The sequence below is a fragment of the Lonchura striata genome, chromosome 34, assembly GCF_050655825.1.
Source record: "Lonchura striata isolate lonStrDom1 chromosome 34, ASM5065582v1, whole genome shotgun sequence".
NCBI classification, from domain to species: Eukaryota; Metazoa; Chordata; class Aves; order Passeriformes; family Estrildidae; genus Lonchura; species Lonchura striata.
The window spans coordinates 4,368,233-4,394,228 of record NC_140736.1 but is presented as its reverse complement, the minus strand read 5'-3'; the positions used below and the strand labels follow the sequence as shown (position 1 = coordinate 4,394,228).

Below are 25,996 nucleotides of genomic sequence, written 5' to 3'. Positions count from 1 at the left end.
AATAAACATACAGTTCCTAACTTTGAACTGTGAGAGAGCTTTTCTCCATCACAGTCGGATAGCGGTACTAGATCAATATCCATATTTTTTCAATAAATAAGCTGAAGGAGGAGAAGGAGGTGGGCTAAGGGAGGAGAAGGAGGCGGAGGAGGAGGCATGGGAGAGGAGGGATGGAAGAGGAGGAGGAGGGGGGATGGCGAGGGGGAGGAGGAGGAGGATGGAAGGGAAGGGATGAAGGAGGACAGGCATGAGGGGACGGGACACAGGAGGAGGAGGAGGAGGAGCGATGGAAGAGGAGGGATGAGGGAGCAGAAGGCGGTGGGCACAGAGAGCAGGAGGAGGGAGAAGGAAGGGCAGGGAGGGAAGGGCAGGGATGCAGGAGGAGCGGGAGGTGGGCTCAGGGAGGAGGAGGAGGAGCAGGGGGGATGGAAGAGGAGGAGCGGCAGGAGGAGGAAGAGGAGGGACAAAGGCGGATGGAGCGGAGCCGAGGGGATGGCGCGGTGGAGCCCTGCCTGAATTCGCAGCCCCCACGTGTGGGATCATCGCCCCCATCCCGCAGGTGAGCGGGGAGGGGCAGCTCGGGCCAGATCTCCTGGGGGGTGCCGGGGCTGGGTTTTTTGGGGCGTGTTTGGAGAAGGAAGAAGTGCGAAGCGGAGCGGAAAAGGCCCCTCGGGGGGACTCCTTGGAGCCCCTGCGGCCCCGAGCGGAGAAGAAGGGCAGAAGGGAGCCCGGGAGCCCGAGCAGCCCCGGCAGCCCCGAATGGGGAGAGCCAAGAGGGGGGAGCTTTTGGGATGGCCGGGACTGCCGGCAGCCTGGGGAGGGCGGGCAGCGAGGAGAAGGGGGACCCCCAATCCCAGCGTGACCCCCGCAGCTGGGACAGGGGGGAGCCCCGAAGAGCCGAGGGGAGGGAGCAGGGACGGGGAGTGTTATGAGTGAGCACAAGAGGCCATCCGATCCGATTAACAGAATTTATTTAAATTCATTTAATTGAGTATATGAAAGCAAAGCAGCGCTGGGCGACAGAGAGGAGCCAGCGCTCCGCCAAACTGCCGCGCTTCTGGTCCCTTAGTTCGCTCTTTTATCTTCCTCCTTAGTTCACTCGTTTCTTCTGCACAGTCTCATTCTGTTGCTAGGTGGTCGTTTTCTGCCTCCTGGTGGTCGTGGGATGAAGGCTGGTTGTCTTCCTCACAGGTGTCCTTTGATCTGGGGATTCTCACAGTCTCAAGAATACGTGTTATCTTAGAAATGCGTGTTATCAGTTAAGCAATGCAAAGCCTATTGCCTACTACCGCTGTAAAAACTTAGGAATGCGTGTTATCAGCAATTCACAGCCTAGTGCCTACTGCCCCTGTAAAAACAAATTTGCTTACATTATATCCTTGAAACAAATTAACATCTGCAGCTGCATCGAACAAAAAGGTCACCCTTCTCTTACAATTTCCCCCATTCCCTTTTATCCTTCTTTTTGTTCGTTGAACCGTATTAATTCTTTTCTACTAAGCTCTAGATAGTCTTCGGCCTCTACCCGAGTGAGTGGTTCATATTTTGATCTTACCAGCATCAAATGAGCGGCCTCTAACCTACTCTTTACTATAGCAATAAGCTTATTAAAGATGCAGGGTCCGAAAGTTAGCACTAAGATGAGCAGAATTGCCGGTCCTGCAATGGTAGACAAAAGAGTTGTTAGCCAAGGGGAATGAGTAAACCATGATTCATACCAACTTTGTTGAGCTTCTTGCTCTTTCTTTCCTTGCTCTATTTGTTTGTGTAGCTCAGTCATAGTATCAACTACAATTCCTGTGTGGTCTGCATAAGTGCAACATTCTTCTCGCAAGGCAACGCAGAGCCCCCCTTATTGTAAAAATAATAGATCAAGTCCCCGTCTATTTTGTAACACAACCTCAGAGAGGGACCTGACTGATTTTACTAACCCATCTATGGCCTTTTCGATTCTGCTCAAGTCTTCATCTACGGATACCCGTAAATTTTTCATACCTTGTTATTGATTTACTAGGGAGGCTACCTCTGTTCCCACTCCAGCTCCACCCACACTAAGCAAGACTGCTACCGTTAATACGGTGAGTGGTTCTCTTTTGACTAGATGGTGTTCGGGAGTTATTTGATGCTCTAGTACATACTCCTTTGGGTGATAAGATATGCGAGGGACAATTAACACCTGTACACAATAATCTGAACTTTCATTGAAAAGCCTTATGGATAAGCAAGGGGTGGTTTCGAGTGTATTACATATCCATTTGGTGTTAGGCGCCGGCAGGAGCCATTCTGCCGGTTTATCTTTTCTCTTGATGCTGATTGTCGTCTCACACAAGTGTTGCATTATTGCGGGTACTTTTCCTACACCTTTCCCTTTCCCTCTTACTTGTGCTAGGGTTATTCCTGGGGTGCTATCTTTTCCCTGTTTCCACAGACATTCTCTTGGGTTTGTCCCATTAATTCTTTTGGTTTTGGCAAAGGATCCTATCGCCTCATAAAAGGGTGGATTCATCATGTAACAGAGCCAGCAACCCTCTGTCAGGTTTGGGTATGTATAGTTTAAAACGCCGAATGTGGCTTGCATTATTTTCCACAAGGTGGCATGTTCGGGTTTAGGAGCACCTGGCTCATCTATACTAATGTGGTTGGTAATAACCTCTGTCTCCGTGTAGTTGATTGTTTTAGTTTTAATGTCACTTATTACTTTGTTGGGTCCAATTGGTGCTGGGTCATAGGGAATAGGTTCTTTTTTTTTTTTTTTTTTTTAATAAGTATTAGGTTTCCCAAATCGTGTCCCTCTATCCAATGCCTAATTCCCCATGTCTTTCCCAGCAGCCACCCTGGGTCATTTGGATGAGTAACATTGAGGTATACGAAAGTACAGTTCCCGAGTAAATTCTTCCCTGTCCATGGCCATTCTTGTGGCTTTACACATCCAGCTGGTCCATATCCCACCCTTAGGTATTTATCTGACCCTCCCCCCGGGGCCCATGCTGATGCTATTGTCTCACAACCCCAATAACCACAGTAGTAATGCCCGGGGAGGTTACAATATGACCTCCCCGAATTTGAAGCAGGGCACTTGTCAAATTTAACAGCCGCCCACAGCTTGGATTCTTGGTCATGTTACATACTCCAGCTTTAAAGCTTGGCACCCCGGGGGTCATCACAGTCTGCAGGTTGTAACGAGTATCATGATTTTCCCACCTACTTAATGTCCATTTAAAGGGTTCATGGGTTTCAGTAGCAACACTTTGGAGAGGAAAGCATATCATCACAAACGCAAGAATCTTTAGGGCTGAGTAGTACGCACTGCAGGGGATGCTGCTTATCACGCCCAATTTCACATTCCCACTTTTTCTCATTCCCACTTTTTCTCATTCCATTGTCACCATTCCCGTGCCTATGGTGGTCAGTGTTTCTTCTTAAGATTTGGGAGGGTCCCTCATCCCCACTAGCTACCTCTCTGTCTCGCCTGTCAACTTGGTTGCTACAAGCTACAGGGTAGGCCATCTTCTTGACAGCAGAGATATTCTTCAGGGGCGGGATTATTTCCTCTCTCCCACTTCAACCTCCGGGAGTTCCAATTTTTCTCATTTAATTGTGGGGTGTCATACCTAAGCCCTTTGACCAGTCTGCGACACTTGACCTGGACTATGTCCGTAAGAAATGGACTTGAAAGCTCGTTGGAGTGGTAGCAATGGAATTCAGGGTTTATTCCCTTCACAAAAATTCTCCACCACTCGGGAGATTCCTTAGTCAATTCCCGAGTGGCGACCTTATAATTCAATATTTCAGAGGTCAACTTGCGTTGTTCTAGCCAGCAGCGTTGGCACACACTTTTTGGAGCCCTCCCCTTTCTACAGTGAGCCCACCACAGCCCTTTACAAATTTTACAAGAAAAGCAAGCAAAAGGGTAACAATCACAATCTAACCAGCTACATTTTACTCTAATATCTTCATGCTCGGCATGGCCCTCCCCTTGCCAAGGTCTCTGCTCCTATTCGAGTCGGATGGGCCGATAATAGGGCTGCTGAGCTAAATCTTCTAAATGCTTACAGTATCCTGGGGGTTTTGTTTCTCCTATCAGTTGTGTTTGCAATCCCCAGTCATTCCTGACCCAAATGTCTCCGGAACTGGCAGTGTCCATTAAAATTACTTGAGAGTTCTCTTTACTGTTAGCTTCAAATCCCCCGGCTTCCCATCAATCTTCCAGCTCGTCTCTCTGGAAGTTGCATGGAATCGAGTTGGGTCCACCGGCCCCTTTATTCTGCTAGCATGGGTCCATCCCTTTTCCGCCGTACGAACTGCGGAATCAGTGGTGATTAAAACCAGATACGGTCCGCCCCACCTTGGGGTGATTGAATCTTCCTTCCAGCTTTGGATGAGAACCCAGTCGCCGGGTTGTACCTGGTGTAATACAAGATCTAATGGTGGTCTTTGGGCCCACATCCCCTTTTCCCATAACTGTTTCTTGTATTTCATTGAAACAGTTAAATATTTTTTAATACTTTGGTCAGTGATATTAGGATTAGATTGAACTTTCTCCAGGGAGTAGGGCATTCCATACAACATTTCAAATGAGGAAAGCCCTATGTCTGCTCGTGGTTGAGTCCGAATATTTAATAATGCTAGTGACAGACATTTTATCCAAGATAACTTAGTTTCTAGTACCAATTTAGTGAGTTGTTTCTTAATTTCTCCATTCATTCTTTCCACCCTCCCTGAACTCTGGGGGTGCCAGGGAGTATGTTGTTCCCATTTTATGCCCAGGGCTTCTGCCAGCAGCTGTGTTATTTTTGAAGTGAAGTGGGGGCCCTTATCGGAGTCTATTGTTTCTGGGACCCCATACCTGGGTATTATTTCCTCTAGCAGGGCCTTTGTCACCGTTCGGGCTGTCTCTCTAGCGGTGGGGATTGCTTCCACATAATGTGTTAGATGATCTACTATAACTAAAAGATATTTTACCCTCCCCACTTTGGGAAGCTCAGTAAAGTCCACCTGTAAATTTGTAAAAGGCCTCTTTGCCACTGGTCTCCCTCCCAAGGGTGGCTTCCTTAAATTCTTCCTATTTACACGTAAACAGGTTGGACAACCCTTAGTAATACTTTTTGTTAGATCATGGAGACCCACAGTCATGTAATGGGTGGCAAAGTGGTCTACCAGCCCTTGAGCGCCCCAGTGTGTTTTCTGGTGTAATTTATTAAGCATCTGCTGGGCTACGGCCCTAGGCAGAACCTCCCTCCCATCCTTCAACAGCCACTTCCCCGATTCTTCTTTTATCCCCAATTTCGCAAGTTTCTCCCGCTCTTCTACAGTAAATACAAGCTTCTCCTGGGTGTTCAACCCAGGATTCTCTGAGGTATCTGTAGGATCCCTCCCAGCTCTCTCGCTCAAGGTCAGTGCCTCGATAATTGCAGCCTTCTTCGCTTCATGGTCCGCCGCGTTGTTACCCCTACTCCGGTAATCCGTTCCCCGCTGATGCCCTTTTAAATGAACTACAGCTATCTTTGCAGGGCCTCTCAAGGCCTTCAGGAGGGCTACTATTAATCTCTGATGCACCAGGTCCTTTCCTTGTGAATTCACGAGGCCCCTTTCCTCCCATAATTTCCCAAATGTATGTACTACCCCGTACCCATATTTAGAATCTGTATAAATGGTTCCCTCTTTTCCCTTTAATAATTCCAAGGCTCTTAGGATGGCATATATTTCACAGGCTTGGGCTGACCATGCTTTGTCTAGGGCTCCGGACTCAATTACTTCTAGGTCAGGTCCCCCTATTATGGCATACCCTGATTTTCTTTGGCCCTCTACTATTCTGGATGATCCATCTACAAACAGTTTTTCTCCAGTCTCTAACTCCTCCTCTTCCAAGTCAGGTCTAATTTTAGTTTGCTCTTCTATAGTGATCACACAGTCGTGAGTCAGTGGGTCAGTCTCTGGCTCTCCGAAGAGGAAGGAGGCTGGATTTTGCAATGAGGTGATTTCTAAAGTGAAATTAGGGGTTTCTAATAAAATCCCCTCATACTTTAGGAGCCTGGCATCAGATATCCATTTGTCTGCTTTTTGTTGCATCACACTCCGTATGTTATGTGGAGTTAATACCTTCAGGGTGGCATTAAAGGTGATCTTCCTTGTTTCTTCTACTAACGCTGCACAGCCTGCAATTATTCGTAAGCAGCCCGGCCATCTCCTACTTACAGGGTCTAAAATTTTAGATAGATATGCAATAGGTTTCTTTTTCCCCGCCCAGTCCTGGGTAAGTACTCCATAAGTTACCCCATCTGTAATATTGACAAATGAAAAGAAGGGCCTCTTTAAATCTGGGAGGCTCAGGACTGGAGCATGGACCAGAGTTTCTTTTAATTCTTGGAATTTAGATTTTTCCTCTTCTGTCCACTTAAGGTGCCCATCTTGGGTAAGTTTTTGATACAGAAATCTTGCCTTCCCGCTATAGTTTTCAATTCCCTGCCTATAATACCCTGTAAGTCCTAATATCTGACGAATTTGTCGTTTATTTTGCGGTAAAGGCAGGGATAGGATTGCTTGTACTCTATCTGGATCAATTTTCTTCTCTCCCTTTTTCAAATAATGTCCCAGGTACCTAACTTCTTCTTCCACAAATTGTAGTTTTGCTTTAGAAACTTTCAATCCCTTCAGCCCCAGGAAATTTAATAGTTTGACACTTTCTTTCCGGACTTTGTCTTCTTCTTTACCTGCTATTAACAAATCATCCACATACTAAACTAGCTTTACCTCTGGGTCTGTTTTATAATCTTGCAAAAGTTGTTCCAGGGCTTGCCCGAATAAATTGGGAGACTCGGTGAACCCCTGAGGTAACACTGTCCACCTGAGTTGCTGTCGCCTCCCCGTATCAGGGTCCTTCCATTCAAAGGCAAAATAGTCTCGACTGGATTCGTCCAGAGGGCAGGCCCAAAAGGCATCTTTCAGGTCTATGACACTATACCACTCGTTTTCAGGTCCCAATTTACTCAAAAGGGTATAGGGGTTTGCCACTACTGGGAACCGAGCTACGGTTCGCTTATTAATTTCCCTAAGGTCATGCACCAGCCGATAGGATCCGTCTGCCTTTTTAACTGGGAGTATGGGGGTGTTAAAAGGCGACAGACATGGTTCCAATAATCCTTTATTTAGTAATCTTTCAATTTCGGGTTTCAATCCTTCCCTTCCCTCTAGTGAAATAGGGTACTGTTTTATTCTCACCAGGACCTCAGGGTTTCTGATCTTTACCGTGAATGGAGTCATATTCAATTTGCCCACGGTTCCTGGATTGTACCATACTTCAGGATTTATTTTCTCTTCATTTTCCAATCGGAGAGGGCAGAGCCTGATTTTCAATTCCTTTTCTACCACTTCGATTTGAATTCCCAATTCAACAATTAAATCCCTTCCCAATAAGTTGTAATCTGTTTCAGGGACTAATAAGAAGTCACCCACCCCCATTTTAGTTTCTGATTCTACCATTACATCTTTAATAATTTGTACTTCAAATGGTTCCCCTTTTGTCCCTACTACCATGGCTGTCTGTTTTGACAGGGTACAGCCTTGGGGCAGGAATTGAATGGTAGATCTTTCCGCCCCTGTATCGACCAAGAATTCTATTTCCTGGCCTTGGGGACCCACCTTTAATTTTATCAAGGGCTCCTTTTGATGTCTCCGGGTCCCCATAAAGTAGAGCCCCTGACCCCCCCTAGTCGGCCTTGAATTCTTTCTCATCTCTAAGCCGCACCCTGCACTCCCTCTTGAAATGTCCCTTTTTGCCACAGTAATAACAAGTCTTTTCTTCCGTTTCCCCCCCCCTTTCTTTATTACCCGCTTTGTCTCGAGTAAACTTCTTCTGTCCTGTCTCTATGCTCCTACTTTCCCTTACCGCAGCAACCATCATTTTAACTTGCCTCTTCTGACTCTCTTCCTCTCTCCGGACGTACACTTTCTGCGCCTCCCGCAGCAGCTCTGCCAAATCCCTATCCTGCCAATCCTCCATCTTTTGTATCTTCTTCCTAATATCGTCCCAAGACTTAGATACAAAATGCACTTTTAATATTGCCTGCTCCATTGGATCATTCGGTTTTAATCCTGAATATAATTGGAAGTTCTTTCGCAGCCTCTCCAGCCACTCAGTGGGTGTTTCATCTTTCCTCTGTCTGTCATTGAATGCTTTATTGATGTTTTGACCCCTGGGGACCGATTCCCGAATACCGTCAATTATTATGGTTCGGAAGTCCCGCATATTGGCCCTATGAACCTGGTCTTGGTTATTCCAAATAGGATTTTGAAGAGGCCACTTAGTGTCAGCTGGGTGTTGAGCATGTGCCGGCTGGGCATCCCAGACCCGCATCCCAGCTGCCCTAATCATGTTCTTTTCTTCAACCGTAAATAGGATATTCAGTATGGACTGCAGTTCTTCCCAAGTGTATATATTGGGGCCCAAAAATTGATCCACTCTTTCTGCCACACCTAAAGGATCCTCTAATAAGTTTCCCATCTCCTTCTTGAAATCTCTCACATCTCCCGAGCTCAAGGGAACAGAAATGAATCCTATTCCTGATTGTGGCCCCCCCATGGGCATTTCCCTCAAGGGAAACAGTTTGCCTTTTGCCCTGCTCCGGGTGACTGGACCAGGCTGCTCGGAATCTGAGTCAGACTCATCATCCGATGAGGGGAGAGGGGGTGCTCGTGGTACAGGAGGAACATAAGGAGGTGGGGCTACTATCAGTTCCTCTGGTCGTCCCTTTCTTTTCCCCTTAGGTTTTTTGGAAAGTTTGAACACAAGCACCTCCGGTCGGCTCACCCAGATCTTGGCATAGTCACTCTCCTCCGGGTTAGGGGGTTGTTTAGTGCTCACCCAGATGTTTAGAGCTTGTCTAACCCATTCCTCTGAGGACCCGAATATGGGCCAGAATGCATTTTTGGAAACTTCCTTCCCTCCCCACACTTCTATACAGTAATGTATCATTTTTGCTTTATCCTTCCCCCTCGTTCCTGGGAAGTGTTCCCAATTGGTCAACATGAACCCCAGGGGACTGTCCTTAGGAACCGAAGGGAGTTTTACCCCCACTGGGGAGGGGGATTTACTCTTCCCCTGCCCCATTCCTCCGGAGTGCCTTCTAACACACACAGATAATCAAATAATCACAGTCACTTCCCCTGGTTCGTGGCCCAGGCCCTCGCGGGCTTTGGGAACCGCACTACTAAGGGTTCGCGTTCACTTGGGGAGTCCGGCTGCCGGCTCCCCTCTCATGCAACTCACACACTCGCCACACTCCGGGATCCCGACCCCGCCCGAACGGAACCCTCATACTTATGCGTCCTGCGCCTTCGTCCGGACTTTGTGTACAAAATTTAAGGGGTATCTTGGGCCCGCTTCCCTTTCTTTGCTTTCCTCTCAAGGCTTTTGGGTTCATCGGTCGGGATGAGGACAAGACCCCCAGTCTAGGTCCGCTCAAAAGAGCGGAGTGGTGGCGCCTCTCCCAGAGAGGGGTCCTCCAAATCCACGATCTGAGTCACGGCACCAAATTGTTATGAGTGAGCACAAGAGGCCATCCGATCCGATTAACAGAATTTATTTAAATTCATTTAATTGAGTATATGAAAGCAAAGCAGCGCTGCGCGACAGAGGGGAGCCACAGCTCCGCCAAACTGCCGCGCTTGTGGTCCCTTAGTTCGCTCTTTTATCTTCCTCCTTAGTTCACTCGTTTCTTCTGCACAGTCTCATTCTGTTGCTAGGTGGTCGTTTTCTGCCTCCTGATGGTCGTGGGATGAAGGCTGGTTGTCTTCCTCACAGGTGTCCTTTGATCTGGGGATTCTCACAGTCTCAAGAATACGTGTTATCTTAGAAATGCGTGTTATCAGTTAAGCAATGCAAAGCCTATTGCCTACTACCGCTGTAAAAACTTAGGAATGCGTGTTATCAGCAATTCACAGCCTATTGCCTACTGCCGCTGTAAAAACAAATTTGCTTAAATTATATCCTTGAAACAAATTAACATCTGCAGTTACATCGAACAAAAAGGTCACCCTTCTCTTACAGAGAAGAAGGGCAGAAGGGAGCCCGGGAGCCCGAGCAGCCCCGGCAGCCCCGAATGGGGAGAGCCAAGAGGGGGCAGCTTTTGGGATGGCCGGGACTGCCGGCAGCCTGGGGAGGGCGGGCAGCGAGGAGAAGGGGGACCCCCAATCCAAGCGTGACCCCCGCAGCTGGGACAGGGGGGAGCCCCGAAGAGCCATGGGGAGGGAGCAGGGACGGGGAGCTCCTGGGAGGCTTTTTCAGGGCTGGATCTCGGTGTGTGGGAGGTTCTTATGGAGCCCAGGTGGCCGGGGACTTCTCGAGATGGACTGGCACAGAGGGAGCTTCCAACTCATGGTGCCCATCCCTTGTTTTCCCCAAAGCAGGAGTTCCCATTCCCAGCCCCTGGGAGGCTGCGAGGAAGAGGAAGAGCCTCTCCTGGTCCTTCCTCGCCCCGAGCAGGAGCCGAGGATGGAGAGCAGGGAGGACAAATCCCCGCGGCAGAACCTGGAGGAAGAGGCCGTTTTGAGCGGCTCCACGGCGCAGGAACCCGACGGGGAGGAAAAGCCCCGGAGATCCCGCACGAGGAGGGGCTGCAAAGGCAGATCGCAGGGATCTGAGGGGGAAAGAGCCACCCTGGGCCGGGGAGGCGGCCGGAGACGGAGCCAGAGCTCGGAGCTGGGGGACTCTGAGCAGCTCCGTGATGGGGAGAAGCCCCACAAGTGCTCGGAGTGTGGGAAGGGATTCAGGTGCAACTCTGAGCTGACCAAGCACCAGAGGATCCACACTGGGGAGAGGCCCTATGAGTGTGGGAAGTGCGGGAAGAGCTTCAGATGCAGCTCCCACCTGATCAAGCACCAGAGGACCCACACTGGAGAGAGGCCCTACGATTGTGGAGAGTGTGGGAAGGGCTTCAGGAGGAGATCTGATCTGATGGTGCACCAGAGGATCCACACTGGGGAGAAGCCCTACGAGTGTGGGGAGTGTGGGAAGAGCTTCAGATGCAGCTCCAACCTGATCAAGCACCAGAGGATCCACACTGGAGAGAAGCCCTACGAGTGTGGGGACTGTGGGAAGAGCTTCAGGCAGAGATCCCAACTCTTCTGTCACCAGATGATTCACACAGGGGAGAGGCCCTACAAGTGTTCTGAGTGTGGGAAGAGGTTTAAGACCAGAGCCAATCTCTTCAAGCACTATCTGGTTCACACAGAGGAGAGGCCCTTCTGCTGCCCCGACTGTGGGAAGGGATTCAGGGACAACTCAGAGCTCGTCATGCACAAGCGCATCCACACCGGGGAGAGGCCCTACGAGTGTGGGGAGTGTGGGAAGAGCTTCAGCCGGAGCTCCCAACTCCTCAAGCACCAGAGGACCCACACTGGGGAGAGGCCCTACGAGTGTTCTGAATGTGGGAAGGGCTTCATGATGAGATCACAGTTGATCCTGCACCAGAGGACCCACACCGGGGAGAGGCCCTTCGAGTGTTCTGAGTGTGGGAAGAGCTTCAGCTGCAGCTCCAACCTGATCAAGCACCAGAGGATTCACACCGGGGAGAGACCCTACGAGTGTTCTGAGTGTGGGAAGAGGTTTCAGACCAGCTCCTGTCTCCTCCGGCACTATCTGGTTCACACAGAGGAGAGGCCCTTCAGCTGCACTGACTGCGGGAAGGGATTCAAGTACAACTCACAGCTCATCACCCACCGGCTAATCCACACGGGGGAGAGGCCCTACTAGTGTCCCCAGTGTGGGAAGAGATTCTCAGTGAGCTCTAACCTGACCCAACACCAGCGGAGGCACCGGTAAGGGAAGCCCTGCGAGTGCCCCGAGTGCGAGAAGAGCTAAACTCCATCCCCCACGGGAGGAGCCACACTGGGCACAGCCCTGGTGACCCACATTCCCTGTGATCCATGTTGGGAACTGTCCTAGGGTGACATTATGATGCTGGTATCCCCAGGCGTGTGTTCTGTTTTTGTTTGATATTATGTTCTGTGCTTTCAGAACTGACTCTGAAAGTGAAGGTTTGTTTTGTTATCAGCCAGCTCACCTCCCCTCATGGTGTGTTGTCTAGAAGAGGCTGGTGCTGCCTGGCTGGTTTTTGCTTGCTTTGCTTTGCTTGCTTGCTTCTGCTATTGCCTTTGCTTTTGAGTTAGTTTAGCTCAGCAGTCCAATTCCTTCCCCGGACACTTTTTTTTATCTTTCCCTTTCCTGAATGTCACTCCAAGCTGCTCCGGAGTGGCACCTGGGAAACACCGAGGAGCACCCAGAGCCTGCGCTCTGTGATTTGCAGCAGCCATCCGCAGTGCCCAGAGCAATCCCCAGCGCCCAGACCCGGCGGCCACTCCCAGGAGAGACTTTCTGGATTTGTCATCTCTCCAGAGTGCTGAAAGAGTTCTCTTGTCATCTAGTGGTGTTCATTTCTTTGGTGCTGGGGAGGGTTTTGTTTATTAAACAAACAGGTTCTTTTCCACTTCTCTCCCATAAAATTCACCCCTAACCAGGTGAGTGGGGAGAGGCCGTGGGGATTTCTTTTCCGGGGATTCCTTCCACAGGTTTTTCTCCCAAATTTGCCCTAAGGTAGGACAGGGACACACCTGGCTCCTTCACCTTTTATGATGACCTGAATGTATTTCTCTTCTCAATCTCTCTGTGCTCCAAAGGCCAAGAGGGATCGCTCGTTCACCTCAGATCTTCTCACATCCCACTGAAAACAAGTGAATTTTAACCCTCAGAGACTCAGTCCCACCTCAAGTTGCTTGTTCCCATCTCAAAAAAAACCTCAATCTCACGCCAAACTCACTCGATTCCAGAGCTGCCAGGGTGGGATGGGTTTGCGAGGAGATTGGGAGAAGTGGGATCCCAATTTGGAGCGGTGGGATGGGGATTGTGTGCGGCTGGGTGGCTGGGATGTATTTGATAGCAAATAAAACTTTCATATTTACTGATTTCTTTGCCGTTCATTCCCACTCCGTGGCAGTTCTGTTTGCAGAGCGCCGCCTCACAGAGCGTCCCCTCCCAGTTCCGCCCTTGGCCGGAGCTCGGCCCTTTCCCCTCCCGGTCCCGCCCTTTCCTCGCCCCTTTCCCCTCCCGGTCCCGCCCTTTCCTCGCCCCTTTCCCCTCCCGGTTCCTCCCTTCGGGAGCGGGGATTGTGTGGGGCAGTGTGGTGTCAGTCCAAAGCCAGTACAGCCCCAATCCATCCCAGTGTTTTGTGTAATTAATATAATTCGCCCCATTCCTCGTATGAAATATGTAATATTGGATATCAGTTAAATCATGCCCGTCGTATTAGTTCCCCCCCCCTTACAGGCAAGACTGGATGTATATTAGAAACTGATTTACAAGTAAAAGGATGTGGCTTGGCCAGGAGATGGGCCATGTCTGAGCTCCAGGTGTTGATCATCACGATCATCAGTGCTGATCGTCCAAGATGGATATCATGGAAATCCTCAGACAGATCCATGTGAATGCAGCGTTCGAGTAAACTCTCATCAAGAATTCAACTACTCCGGACATTGAATTATTTCTCCTCATCACCAAAAAGAAATCCTTATTAACATATGGACACCGAATAGAAGAAAGGACTGATTGCTAAAACCTTGGCCTCAGGTGGAATTTTCCCTATAAAAACCGCCTGTGCCAGGATGGAAGTGTGTGGGCATAGGGGAAAACCTCTGCTGAGGCTGACTCCTTGTTGCACACCCAGGGTCGACCCTGGGCTCGGCTCTGTCCTTTCCGTGTGGCTGACTAGATGGAATCTGACCGCAAATAAAATGATTTTTATTTTTAATCTGGCTGAATAATTTCTCATTTATTACAATCTTGGTGACCCCGACGTGATCTGGTTTGGGGGTATCCAGGGCGTTCCCCTATCCTTGATCCGGTCGGCGCCCCGCTGATTTCAGCGGCCGGACAGGACTGAGGAACTCCACGGGACCAACCAGATTCCGAAAACAGCCGAAAAGCCACGTTAAGGAAAGGATATAAACGGGCCCAGAGCTTTAGGAACTTGGAGCTAAATCTCCGAGGCTGCAGCAGCAAACTTTCACTCATAAAATCAACGTGCACTAAGAACCCACGTGGGAAAAGGAGCCGTGAGTATCGCGTGGTTGAGTGGGGCGTGAGTGGGTGTGTGTGTGAGACGTGACATTGTCACGGCGCAAGTTCGGACCCCAACGAGCCGCAGTTCCACTAGCCCGAGAGGGAGGTGGTCGGTCACGGGGGAAGTGAAAGGATTCCGGTATACTCACAACACGCATACGACCTGAAACTCGGGGAGTTACGGGGATCCACCCACGGACGGGTCGGGGGAGGGAAGGTACGTTCTCGTGGATTTGAGAAACTGGTAAACCTCACTGGCCCCGGGCTCGGGGAGCCCGACAAAAAGGTAAAAGAGAGCTCGCTGTTCTTCCAACTGAAAATCCACGGACCGGTTTGCCGTGAGGTAACTCGGTTGGCAAGGTTCGGTCGGGAATAGATCGGTTTAAACACTTGGTAAGACTCAGTCCGGGACAGGACTGAAATACACATTTTAGCACGCGGGTTGCTGACTTCTTGGAACGGCTGGCAGACACTGACTTAGAATATGGTAAGGAAAACTTTTAAATATGGGGCACGGGAGCAGTAAAATGGCCCTTGGGTTAATGTTTTAAAAAGGCTGCGCAGCCCCGTGCAGCCGCAGGCAGCGTGGCTCTGCAGTTTTTAGAACCCGCGCGGCAGCGGCAGAGGCGGCGGTGCCGGCTCAGAGGGAGCGGGGGGCTCTGCCTGCCCCTGCCCTTCGCAGCGGTGCGGAGCGGCTTTGGTTTCTCCGTGGCGGGAGGGGGAGAGGGCTCCGACCTACCCCGATAGTGGCGGGGAGCACGGCTCGAGCTTCCCTGACACCCATGGGCGGCGGGGGGAGCCCGGCTCGGGCTTCCCTGACACCCATGGGCGGCGGGGGGAGCCCGGCTCGGGCTTCCCTGACACCCATGGGCGGCGGGGGGAGCCCGGCTCGGCCACGTAGCATGAGAAGTCTCCGTTCCTGCAGGCGGCAGTTTTAAAATCAGCACAAGCTGCTGCTGCTCTGCAGGGTTGAAATCTAAGCGCGTTTCGCATCTCAACCACAATTTTTAGAAATCAGTAGTGAATTTGTTTTGTTGCTAGTCAGTATAAAGTTGTGTTATGCATTTTACGCCTAAAATGAGAATGGGACCAAACTATTACAATATGTAGATGACTTATTGGTAGCTGGCTCTAAGGAGGAAGAAGTCAGGGCTGGAACCATAGCTTTATTAAACTTCCTATGAGGACAAGGGTTGAAAGTTTCAAAGTCTAAATTACAATTCACTGAACCTGAAGTAAAATATTTAGGGCACTAGTTAACAAAACGGAAAAAGAAACTAGATCCAGACCGGGTGGCAGGAAAATTGCATTACCCTCTCCTAAGACAAAAAGAGAAATCAGGCAATTACTGGGACTTTTGGGCTTTTGCAGACAATGGATCGAAGGATACAGTGAAAAGGTAAGGTTTTTATATGACAAACTTACCACAGACAGACTTAAGTGAACTAAAAAAGGACGAAGAGGGTTACCAAGGATTGAAAGAAACCCTCATAGCAGCTCTGTAACTCTCTAACATAAAAAGGCCCTTTCAGCTCTTTGTGGATGTTAGTAACCACACTGCCCACGGGGTTCTGACCCAGGACTGGGCAGGGGCCAAGAAACCAGTCGGTTATCTATCCAAGCTCCTGGACCCTGTCAGCAGGGGGTGGCCCACCTGTTTACATGCAATTGTGGCAGTGGCAATATTAGTAGAAGAAGCCAAAAAGGTAACATTCGGGGCTTCATTAACCATCTACTCCCCCATAATGTAAGAAGCATCTTGCAGCAAAAAGCTGACAAGTGGCTGACAGACACCAGGCTTCTGAAATACGAAGCCATTCTAACCCATTCCCAGGACCTGGAGCTAAAGACTACCCCGGCACAAAATCCTGCCCAATTCCTGTTTGGGGCAGTCCCAGGGGACCCCCTCCATAACTGCGCTGAAATTGTAGAATTACAGACCAAAGTACGACCAGATTTAGAAGAAGAACTCGAAGAAAGGGAAAAAATGGTTTGTGGACGGTTCTGCAAAAATTGTGGAAGGTAAAAGCAAGTCAGGATATGCAGTCATAGACGGGAAGATGGGAAGGGTGGTAGAATCCAGGCCCCTGAGTGCAGGGTGGTCAGCTCAGGCCTGTGGGCTGTATGTTGTATACAGGGCTCTACTGGGACTTGAAGGGAAAAAGGGAACAATTTTCACTGACTCCAAATACGCATTTGGGGTAGTACACATCTTTGGAAAATAGGGGGTCTGCTAAACACACGGGGAAAAGGGCTAATTCATGAAGAAATAATTAGACAAATCCTAAAAGCCATCAGGGGACCAGAAGCTATTGCTGTAGTCCATGTAAAGGGACATCAAACTGGGATGCGATTCAGGACTCGAGGAAACAATTTAGCCGACAAAGAGGCAAAGAGTGCTGCTTTGTTAAAACTGAGTACCCCAGAACTTGGGAAAGGAAAAGCTCAAGAATTCCCCCACCACCCCTCTGAGAAAGAGATAAAGGCTTATCAAGAGATGGGGGGACGGTTAGAAGAAGGTAAGTGGAAGCTATCAGACGGGAGGGAATTGTTATCAAAGGAATACACCAGGAAAATTTTAAAAAGATTACATCAACAAACACACTGGGGAGCCCGAGCTCTGGCAGAACAATTCCTAAGATTCTTTGGCTGCAGAGGTATATACAAATTGGCTAAACAAGAGGTACAGGGGTGTATAATTTGCAGAAAAATAAATCGAGCAAACTCCCAAAGGTCAACAATGGGGAGTCGCCCAGCAGCTTACCGGCCTTTTGAAAGGGTCCAGGTAGATTTCACTGATCTACCTAAGGTCGGGAGATACAAATTCCTACTAGTCATAGTGGACAAACTAACCCACTGGGTAACCACGATAGGGGTTAGTAAGCTACATTGATTCAGACCAGGGAACACATTTCACATCAAAAATTATTAAGCAATTGGCAGATGCTTTAGGCATTCGGTGGGAATACCACACCCCGTGGCACCCCCAGAGCTCAGGACAAGTTGAGAGGATGAATCAAACACTAAAAGCCCAATTAGCCAAATTGATGTTAGAAACAAGAATGTCATGGACAAAATGCCTCCCGTTGGCCTTATTAAATATAAGGACTATGCCTCACTCTGAAACAGGACTTTCACCTTTTGAAATGTTATATGGGATGCCTTATACCCACGGTATGCCTGTAGGGCATCCGAGATTAGAGGATAGACAAATACAACCATACCTAATAGCATTAAATAAGAATCTTGAAGAATTGTGAAAGCAGGGGGTGATCATGCAGCACAGTCCTCTTGGCTTCTCCATACATAAAATACAACCTGGGGACAAAGTGCTTGTAAAAGCATGGAGGGAATCTCCATTAACGCCTCATTGGGAGGGACCCTTCATTGTTCTTTTGACCACAGATACTGCTATAGGAACTGCAGAAAAGGGGTGGACACACGCATCAAGGATAAAGAAAGTCGAACTCCAGGATCAGGCACCAGAGTGGAAAATCACCTCCCGCCCTGGAGATATGAAGATAACCCTGCACCCACAAAGTAACTGACTGAAAACATCCCAATCAAACTTTCTGGGCCAGAGTGTAACTATTATCCTTTTTGTGTGCTTCCCCTATGAATACTGTTAGACTGCTCCAACTAAGTGGGTTATGTGGGAGCGCTTTGAGCAGGAGTCAGAGCTGACTATCCGTTTTCTGGTAATAGCCAGAAGGCTGAGATTGTTTCAATTAAATTCAATATTCTGATGTTTTCCCATATTAGAATGGATTAAGGGAAAAATTACTTGCAAAACTAAAATTATGATTGTTGAGTGTCATAGGTTGAACAACGCGCAGGCTCTGCTGAACTACACCAGGGAGGCATTTCTAAACAGGTCTGCAGCTCAGCCTGAGCATGAAACCACAGACGAAGATTCCCGCTGCCAAGAAGATGGTTTGCCCCGCCGCTGGAAGCACCCCAGTGGGCGCTGGGAACGGCAGAGGGATCCTAGCAGTGGGAGTAATCCTGGTGAGCCTGAGCCTAGCCACGTGCCTCAAGGGGGAACTTGGGGATCAATACCCAGAGAAGTTATCCCTCACCTCATGGAACTGCAGCAGGGGGAAGCCTAATTAACAGTATCTTGAGACAAACACTCAACAGGGGGTATACAAATTAAAGGGGAAATAAAAAAAAAAACAACAAAAAAAACCAAACATACCATAAAAACAGACAGTCAGCTCATCAACTGCATCAAAAGAGCACAGGGAAATCTCAATTCCAGTTTATAATGAATGTAACTGTACTGGATGGGTCATGGGGATACCAAACCCCCATCTATTTAAATCGCTTAATAAAGTTGCAAGTTGTAGTGGAGATTGTCTCCAGTCTCACTTCAGGTACTCTTGAATTATTATCCCAGCAACACTCTCAAATGAGGGCTTTTGTATATCAAAATAGGATAGCCCTTGATTACTTACTAGCTGGAGAAGGAGGTGTGTGTGGAAAATTTAACGAATCTCAGTGCTGTGTAGAAATAGATGATTATAGAAAAACCATTAGAAATCTAACCACAAAAATTAAACAAGTAGCCCATGTTCCAGTACAAAAGTGGAACTCACTTCTCCAAGCATCTTGGTGGGATCATTTGTTTGATGGGGCTTGGTGGAAGAAAATAATTTTCTTCATTTTATGTTCAATAGCAGGAGTCATATTCCTACCCTGTCTCATCCCCTGTTTTATAAGACTCATCCATTCCGTAGTACAGGGGATGCAAATAGCAGCTTTACCCACAGACCCAGAAGCTGCACTTGGAAAAAGAAATCAAATACCAAAAATAATGACACTGGGAGAAGAAATTCCTCACAGCAGGGTGGCTGAGGCTCTAGCAAAAATTTGAAAGGCAAATAAAGGGAAAAGAACAAAACTACAAAATTTACCAAGATATTCCAGATGTAAACTAAAAGCCAGTCTCAAGGTAGTCAAGACACTACCTTGAGAGTGAATAGAGGTAGAAATTAAGGCGCGAATTAATGAGTTAATATAGAAGGTGGGGGATTGTTATGTGTAATAAATATAATTCGTGCCATTCCTCGTATGAAATATGTAATATTGGATATTTGTTAAATCATGCCCGTCGTATTAGTTCCCCCCCCCTTTACAGGCGAGACTGGATGTATATTAGAAACTGATTTACAAGTAAAAGGATGTGGCTTGGCCAGGAGATGGGCCATGTCTGGGCTCCAGGTGTTGATCATCACTATCATCAGTGCTGATCGTCCAAGATGGATATCATGGAAATCCTCAGACAGATCCATGTGAATGCAGCCTTCCCGTAAACTGTCATCAAGAATTCAACTACTCCGGACATTGAATTATTTCTCCTCATCACCAAAAAGAAATCCTTATTAACATATGGACACCGAATAGAAGAAAGGACTGATTGCTAAAACCTTGGCCTCAGGCGGAATTTTCCCTATAAAAACCGCCTGTGCCAGGATGGAAGTGTGTGGGCATAGGGGAAAACCTCTGCTGAGGCTGACTCCTTGTTGCACACCCAGGGCCGACCCCGGGCGCAGCTCTGTCCTTTCCGTGCGGCTGACTAGATAGAATCTGACCGCAAATAAAATGATTTTTATTTTTAATCTGGCTGAATAAATTCTCATTTATAACACCAGTATGGTTCCAGGATGATCCCGGTACGGTGCCAGTACAGTCCCAGTCGCTCCCAGTAGGATCCCAGTAGGATTCCGGCAGAGCCCAGTCCCTCCCAGCGCTGCCGGGGAGGAGGAGCGGGAGGGATGAAGGAGGAGAAGGAGGTGGGGAGGGCGAGGGGGAGGAGAAGGAGGATGGAAGCGAAGGGATGAAGGAGGACAGGCAGGAGGGGACGGGACACAGGAGGAGGAGGAGGAGGAGCGATGGAAGAGGAGGGATGAGGGAGCAGAAGGCGGTGGGCACAGAGAGCAGGAGGAGGGGGAAGGAAGGGCAGGGAGGGAAGGGCAGGGATGCAGGAGGAGCGGGAGGTGGGCTCAGGGAGGAGGAGGAGCAGGGGGGATGGAAGAGGAGGAGCGGCAGGAGGAGGAAGAGGAGGGACAAAGGCGGATGGAGCGGAGCCGAGGGGATGGCGCGGTGGAGCCCTGCCTGAATTCGCAGCCCCCACGTGTGGGATCATCGCCCCCATCCCGCAGGTGAGCGGGGAGGGGCAGCTCGGGCCAGATCTCCTGGGGGGTGCCGGGGCTGGGTTTTTTGGGGCGTGTTTGGAGAAGGAAGAAGTGCGAAGCGGAGCGGAAAAGGCCCCTCGGGGGGACTCCTTGGAGCCCCTGCGGCCCCGAGCGGAGAAGAAGGGCAGAAGGGAGCCCGGGAGCCCGAGCAGCCCCGGCAGCCCCGAATGGGGAGAGCCAAGAGGGGGGAGCTTTTGGGATGGCCGGGACTGCCGGCAGCCTGGGGAGGGCGGGCAGCGAGGAGAAGGGGGACCCCCAATCCCAGCGTGACCCCCGCAGCTGGGACAGGGGGGAGCCCCGAAGAGCCGAGGGGAGGGAGCAGGGACGGGGAGCTCCTGGGAGGCTTTTTCAGGGCTGGATCTCGGTGTTTGGGAGGTTCTTATGGAGCCCAGGTGGCCGGGGACTTGTCGAGATGGACTGGCACAGAGGGAGCTTCCAACTCATGGTGCCCATCCCTTGTTTTCCCCAAAGCAGGAGTTCCCATTCCCAGCCCCTGGGAGGCTGCGAGGAAGAGGAAGAGCCTCTCCTGGTCCTTCCTGCCCCGAGCAGGAGGCGAGGATGGAGAGCAGGGAGGACAAATCCCCGCGGCAGAACCTGGTGGAAGAGGCCGTTTTGAGCGGCTCCACGGCGCAGGAACCCGACGGGGAGGAAAAGCCCCGGAGATCCCGCACGAGGAGGGGCTGCAAAGGCAGATCGCAGGGATCTGAGGGGGAAAGAGCCACCCTGGGCCGGGGAGGCGGCCGGAGACGGAGCCAGAGCTCGGAGCTGGGGGACCCTGAGCAGCTCCGTGATGGGGAGAAGCCCCACAAGTGCTCCGAGTGTGGGAAGGGATTCAGGTGCAGCTCTGAGCTGACCAAGCACCAGAGGATCCACACTGGAGAGAGGCCCTATGAGTGTGGGGAGTGTGGGAAGAGCTTCAGGCAGAGATCCCACCTCTTCTGTCACCAGCTGATGCACACAGGGGAGAGGCCCTACGAGTGTGGGGAGTGTGGGAAGAGCTTCAGCCGGAGCTTCATCCTGATCAAGCACCAGAGGATCCACACTGGGGAGAGGCCCTATGAGTGTTCTGAGTGTGGGAAGAGGTTTCAGACCAGCTCCTGTCTCCTGCGGCACTATCTGGTTCACACAGAGGAGAGGCCCTTCTGCTGCCCCGTCTGTGGGAAGGGATTCAAGGACAACTCACAGCTCATCACCCACTGGCGCATCCACACGGGGGAGAGGCCCTACGAGTGTGGCGAGTGTGGGAAGAGCTTTAGCCATAGCTCCAGCCTGATCCAGCACCAGAGGATCCACACAGGGGAGAAGCCCTATGAGTGTGGGGAGTGTGGTAAGAGCTTTACCCACAGCTACAGCCTGACCCAGCACCAGAGGACCCACACAGGGGAGAGGCCCTACGAGTGTTCTGAGTGTGGGAAAAGGTTTCAGATCAGAGCCTATCTCTTGAAGCACTATCCGGTTCACAGAGAGGAGAGGCCCTTCTGCTGCCCCGACTGCGGAAAGGGATTCAGGAGCAACTCTACCCTCATCCAGCATCGCCGCATCCACACAGGGGAGAGGCCCTACGAGTGTGGGGAGTGTGGAAAGAGCTTCATCCTGAACACCCACCTGATCCAGCACCAGAGGATTCACACCGGGGAGAGGCCCTACGAGTGTTCTGAGTGTGGGAAGAGGTTTCAGACCAGCTCCTGTCTCCTCCGGCACTATCACAGTCACACAGAGGAGAGACCCTTCCGCTGCACCGACTGCGGGAAGGGATTCAAGGGCAACTCAGAGCTCGTCAAGCACCAGAGGATCCACACAGGGGAGAGGCCCTACGAGTGTCCCCAGTGTGGGAAGAGATTCTCACAGAGCTCTAACCTGATCCAACACCAACGGAGGCACCAGTAAGGGAAGCCCTTCGAGTGCCCCGAGTGCGAGAAGAGCTAAACTCCATCCCCCACGGGAGGAGCCACACTGGGCACGGCCCTGGTGACCCACATTCCCTGTGATCCATGCTGGGAATTTTCCTAGTGTGACATTATGATGCTGGTATCCCCAGTCGTGTGTTCTGTTTTTGTTTGATATTATGTTCTGTGCTTTCAGAACTGACTCTGAAAGTGAAGGTTTGTTTTGTCTTGTTATCAGCCAGCTCACCTCCCCTCATGGTGTGTTGTCTAGAAGAGGCTGGTGCTGCCTGGCTGGTTTTTGCTTGCTTTGCTTTGCTTTGCTTGCTTCTGCTTTTGCCTTTGCTATTGAGTTAGTTTAGCTCAGCAGTCCAATTCTTTCCCTGGACTGTTTTTTTTATGTTTCCCTTTCCTGAATGTCACTCCAAGCTGCTCCAGAGTGGCACCTGGGAAACACCGAGGAGCACCCAGAGCCTGCGCTCTGTGATCTGCAGCAGCCATCCGCAGTGCCCAGAGCAATCCCCAGCGCCCAGACCCGGCGGCCACTCCCAGGAGAGACTTTCTGGATTTGTCACCTCTCCAGAGTGCTGAAAGAGTTCTCTTGTCATCTAGTGGTGTTCATTTCTTTGGTGCTGGGGAGGGTTTTGTTTATTAAACAAACAGGTTCTTTTCCACTTCAATCTGAGAAAATTCTTTTCTAACGAGGTGAGTGGAGAGAGGCCGTGGGGATTTGTTTTCGGGGGGTTCCTTGCACAGGTTTTTATCCCAAATTTGCCCTAAGTTAGGACAGGGACACACCTGGCTCCTTCTCCTTTTATGATGACCTCAATGTATTTCTCTTCTCAATCTCTCTGTGCTCCAAAAGCCAAGAGGAATCACTCGTTCACCTCAGATCCACTCACATCCCACTGAAAACAAGTGAATTTTAACCCTCAGAGTCTCAATCCCACGTGCCATGGTTTGACACTGGCACAATGCTAGTGCCTCAATGAAAATGTGATCCTTCTCTTGAATGCTGTGAAGTGGAATTTAGAACAGAGCAAACCGGCTTAAGCTTAATAATAGGAAAAAATCTTTATTAAGCTATTACTACAAAAGAAAAAAAGAAAGTAAAATGAGAAAAAAAAAACAAACTACACAAAGATTAAATGAAAACTTTTCAAAGCATTCCTCCCCCCACCATTCAACTCTAACAAACTACAGTGAGACACAATCTGGACCTAAATCAGGTTTCTACCTTCTAGATAATCGATACTTAGCCCTTTCGAGGGAGGTAGGAGTCTCTCCTGTGCTACAGACTTCTTAAGAAAACACAGCTCCACATCCTGTGTTTCTATGTCACACATGGCACTGCCTGGAGAAAAGTTTGCCATGGTGACCCTTCTCCTTTCCATGCACAGTGCTCTCACCACCAATGCATGGATGGACAGACTGCTTTTAGGATTTTTCCTTTTAAGGATGCCCTGCCAGGAGGGGAGAAAGACAACAGTTCAGGTTTTCATTTTTTGGGACCACAGTCCCCCCTATTTTCACATTTCCCCTGGGGCCGAGGGTCTAAGAAGAGAGATCTTTCCTTTAAGGTCAGGAGGCGCTACTAGAAACCTCCTAACTTTTTCTCTGTTTACTCTACTTCCTTACTGTTCTGGTTTGAAAGTAAAACCAGTGAGAGACTCCAAGTCAGAAATACCCAGCGATGTCCTTTTGGGTCTTTGAAATATCCATTTCTGAGATAGTCTATGCCAAGGATGCATGGGGCCTCTGGGCCAGTCACGATGGGGTGTTTCTGCCACCCGTTCCCAGTTAAACTCACTTCAGTCTCTAATACAGGAAGCTGCTGGGATCCTCCTGTTACCCCAGAAATAGAAATGGATTCTTCTCCTACATATCTTGATGGCATCAGGGTACATTGGGCACCGGTGTCAACCAAAGCTGTATATTTTTGTGGTTCAGATGTGCCGGGCCATCGAATCCACACGGTCCAATAGATCCGATTGTCCCTGTCCTCTACCTGGCTAGAGGCAGGGCCCCTCTATTCCTGGTCATGGTACACGTTGCTCTCTTCTGGTAAATAGGTTCTTGAGGTTCCTTCAAGAGGATCAGTTCTATCATTATTCTTATATTGTCTGGAACTCTGTGTTTGAGAGACTGGAGCAGCATTGACTCTTTTTGTGTTAGGTGTTCTTTTTAGTTCACGTACTCGGGCTGCTAAGGAAGAGGTGGGTTTTCCATCCCACTTCCTTATGTCTTCTCCATGCTCCTGAAGAAAAAACCAGAGGTTTCCTCATGGAGTGTATCCTCTCTCCTTGGCTTGGGAGCGCTGGCTCCTAATGGCAGAGATTCTTCTTGGTTCTGGTGAAATATTGTAGCCTTCTTCCTTAAGTTCCTTTTTTAGTTTCTTATGACTCTCTTCAATCAAGTCCCGGACTTGCTCAGCCAACCTTGTTTCCACGAACGAGACATGGGTACGAAATGGGGCAGTGACCGTATCCTCGTAAATTCTTAATTTATTGGCTAAGACGCCCACCCTGTCCTCGCCTTCTCTCCACTGCAGTGTTGCCAGGTAACGAGAGTACATCTCTGGTCCAAGCCGTGCAAATCTCAACCACATTTGTGATGTGCACTGGACACAGTCTGGACTTTTAGGAAATCTCTCGTCTTCTGCGAAAATTATCTCTAACACAGCCAATTCCCTCAGGCATCGGATACCTTGTTCCGTGGTATTCCATTTTCCTTGGAGCACCTGGAGGTCTTCTTTATAAAGGTATCTGTCCCTCACACTTGCGAGCAGTCGCCGCCAGAGGCTGAGAGTTTCCTGGGTTCTCCCAATCCCCTGGTCAATGACCACCTCCCGGGATAGTGATCCCAGTTGCCTGGCCTCACTTGCATCCAGAATGGTGTCATTGGCTGCAGCGTCCCAGATGCGGAGAAGCCAGGTCAGGATGGACTCATTTGTCTGGCGGATGAATTCTCTCCGCAGGTCACGTAGCTCACCCAGGGATAGAGAGCGAGTGATGATCTCTGGTTCCATCTCTTCTGCTGGGTGCGAGGGTCCTGCAGTGTCCTCATCAGTCACTATGCAGACTGATTTGCTCCTCGATTTCTTCTTTTGAACGGGGGCAACTACTACTGGGTCAGGCTGCTCTGCTTTGGTGATGGTTTGTGTGGAGATGCTGATGGTGCTTTCGGTTCCTTCCTCCTCTGTGCCGGTCAGTGTAGACATAGACACTTTTGCTTTGTTTTTTGTTTTTTCCTCCATGACAGTCTGAGTAGACACGGACACTGTTGTTTTCCGTTTGGTTCCTTCTTTCTCTATGGCAGCCTGCGTTGACATGGATGCTGTTGTGGTATTCTGTACAGGCACGGACACTGCTGCTTTGCTTCTTGTTTCCTCTTCCTCAAGAAGATGGTGCACCACACTATGTAGTGTTTTGTTTCTAAGCATGTTGCAGATTGTGCAGAGAAGACAAAGAAGAACTAACAACAACATTATGCTGTCCTTGGCATCCAGAGGGAACTTAACATTTTCAAAAACTGCTGTGTCGAGCCTGAAAGGTTTGAAAGAATCAATCTTTACCCCTCCCGCCAGGGGCTGGGTGAGGTTGCCGAGGCCCCAGATGTAGCAGCCTAGATTAGGACAAGCAAACAGAATTGAGTACATATTCCAAATCATGTTCATTGCCTCAGAGGTCATAATGCAATAGACATAGTAGACCAATAAAGCAATTCTTATACCATACCCTGGTCTACACATGAGTATTACAATTGCCAAATGATTCCCCACATTTGGGAAAATATAGAGAACTAGG

General features: G+C 49.6%; 1 protein-coding gene across 1 annotated transcript; it reads left to right on the top strand.

The window, feature by feature from the left end:
- The first annotated feature begins 236 nt into the window (after positions 1–236).
- LOC144247723 (uncharacterized) lies at positions 237–25,926 on the top strand. The gene is given in 3 exon segments (XM_085564884.1): positions 237–559; positions 10,402–11,811; positions 21,096–25,926. Coding segments are annotated over 3 exon segments (2,682 nt in total). The 5' UTR covers positions 237–425; the 3' UTR covers positions 22,234–25,926.
- The last annotated feature ends 70 nt before the right edge of the window (positions 25,927–25,996 follow it).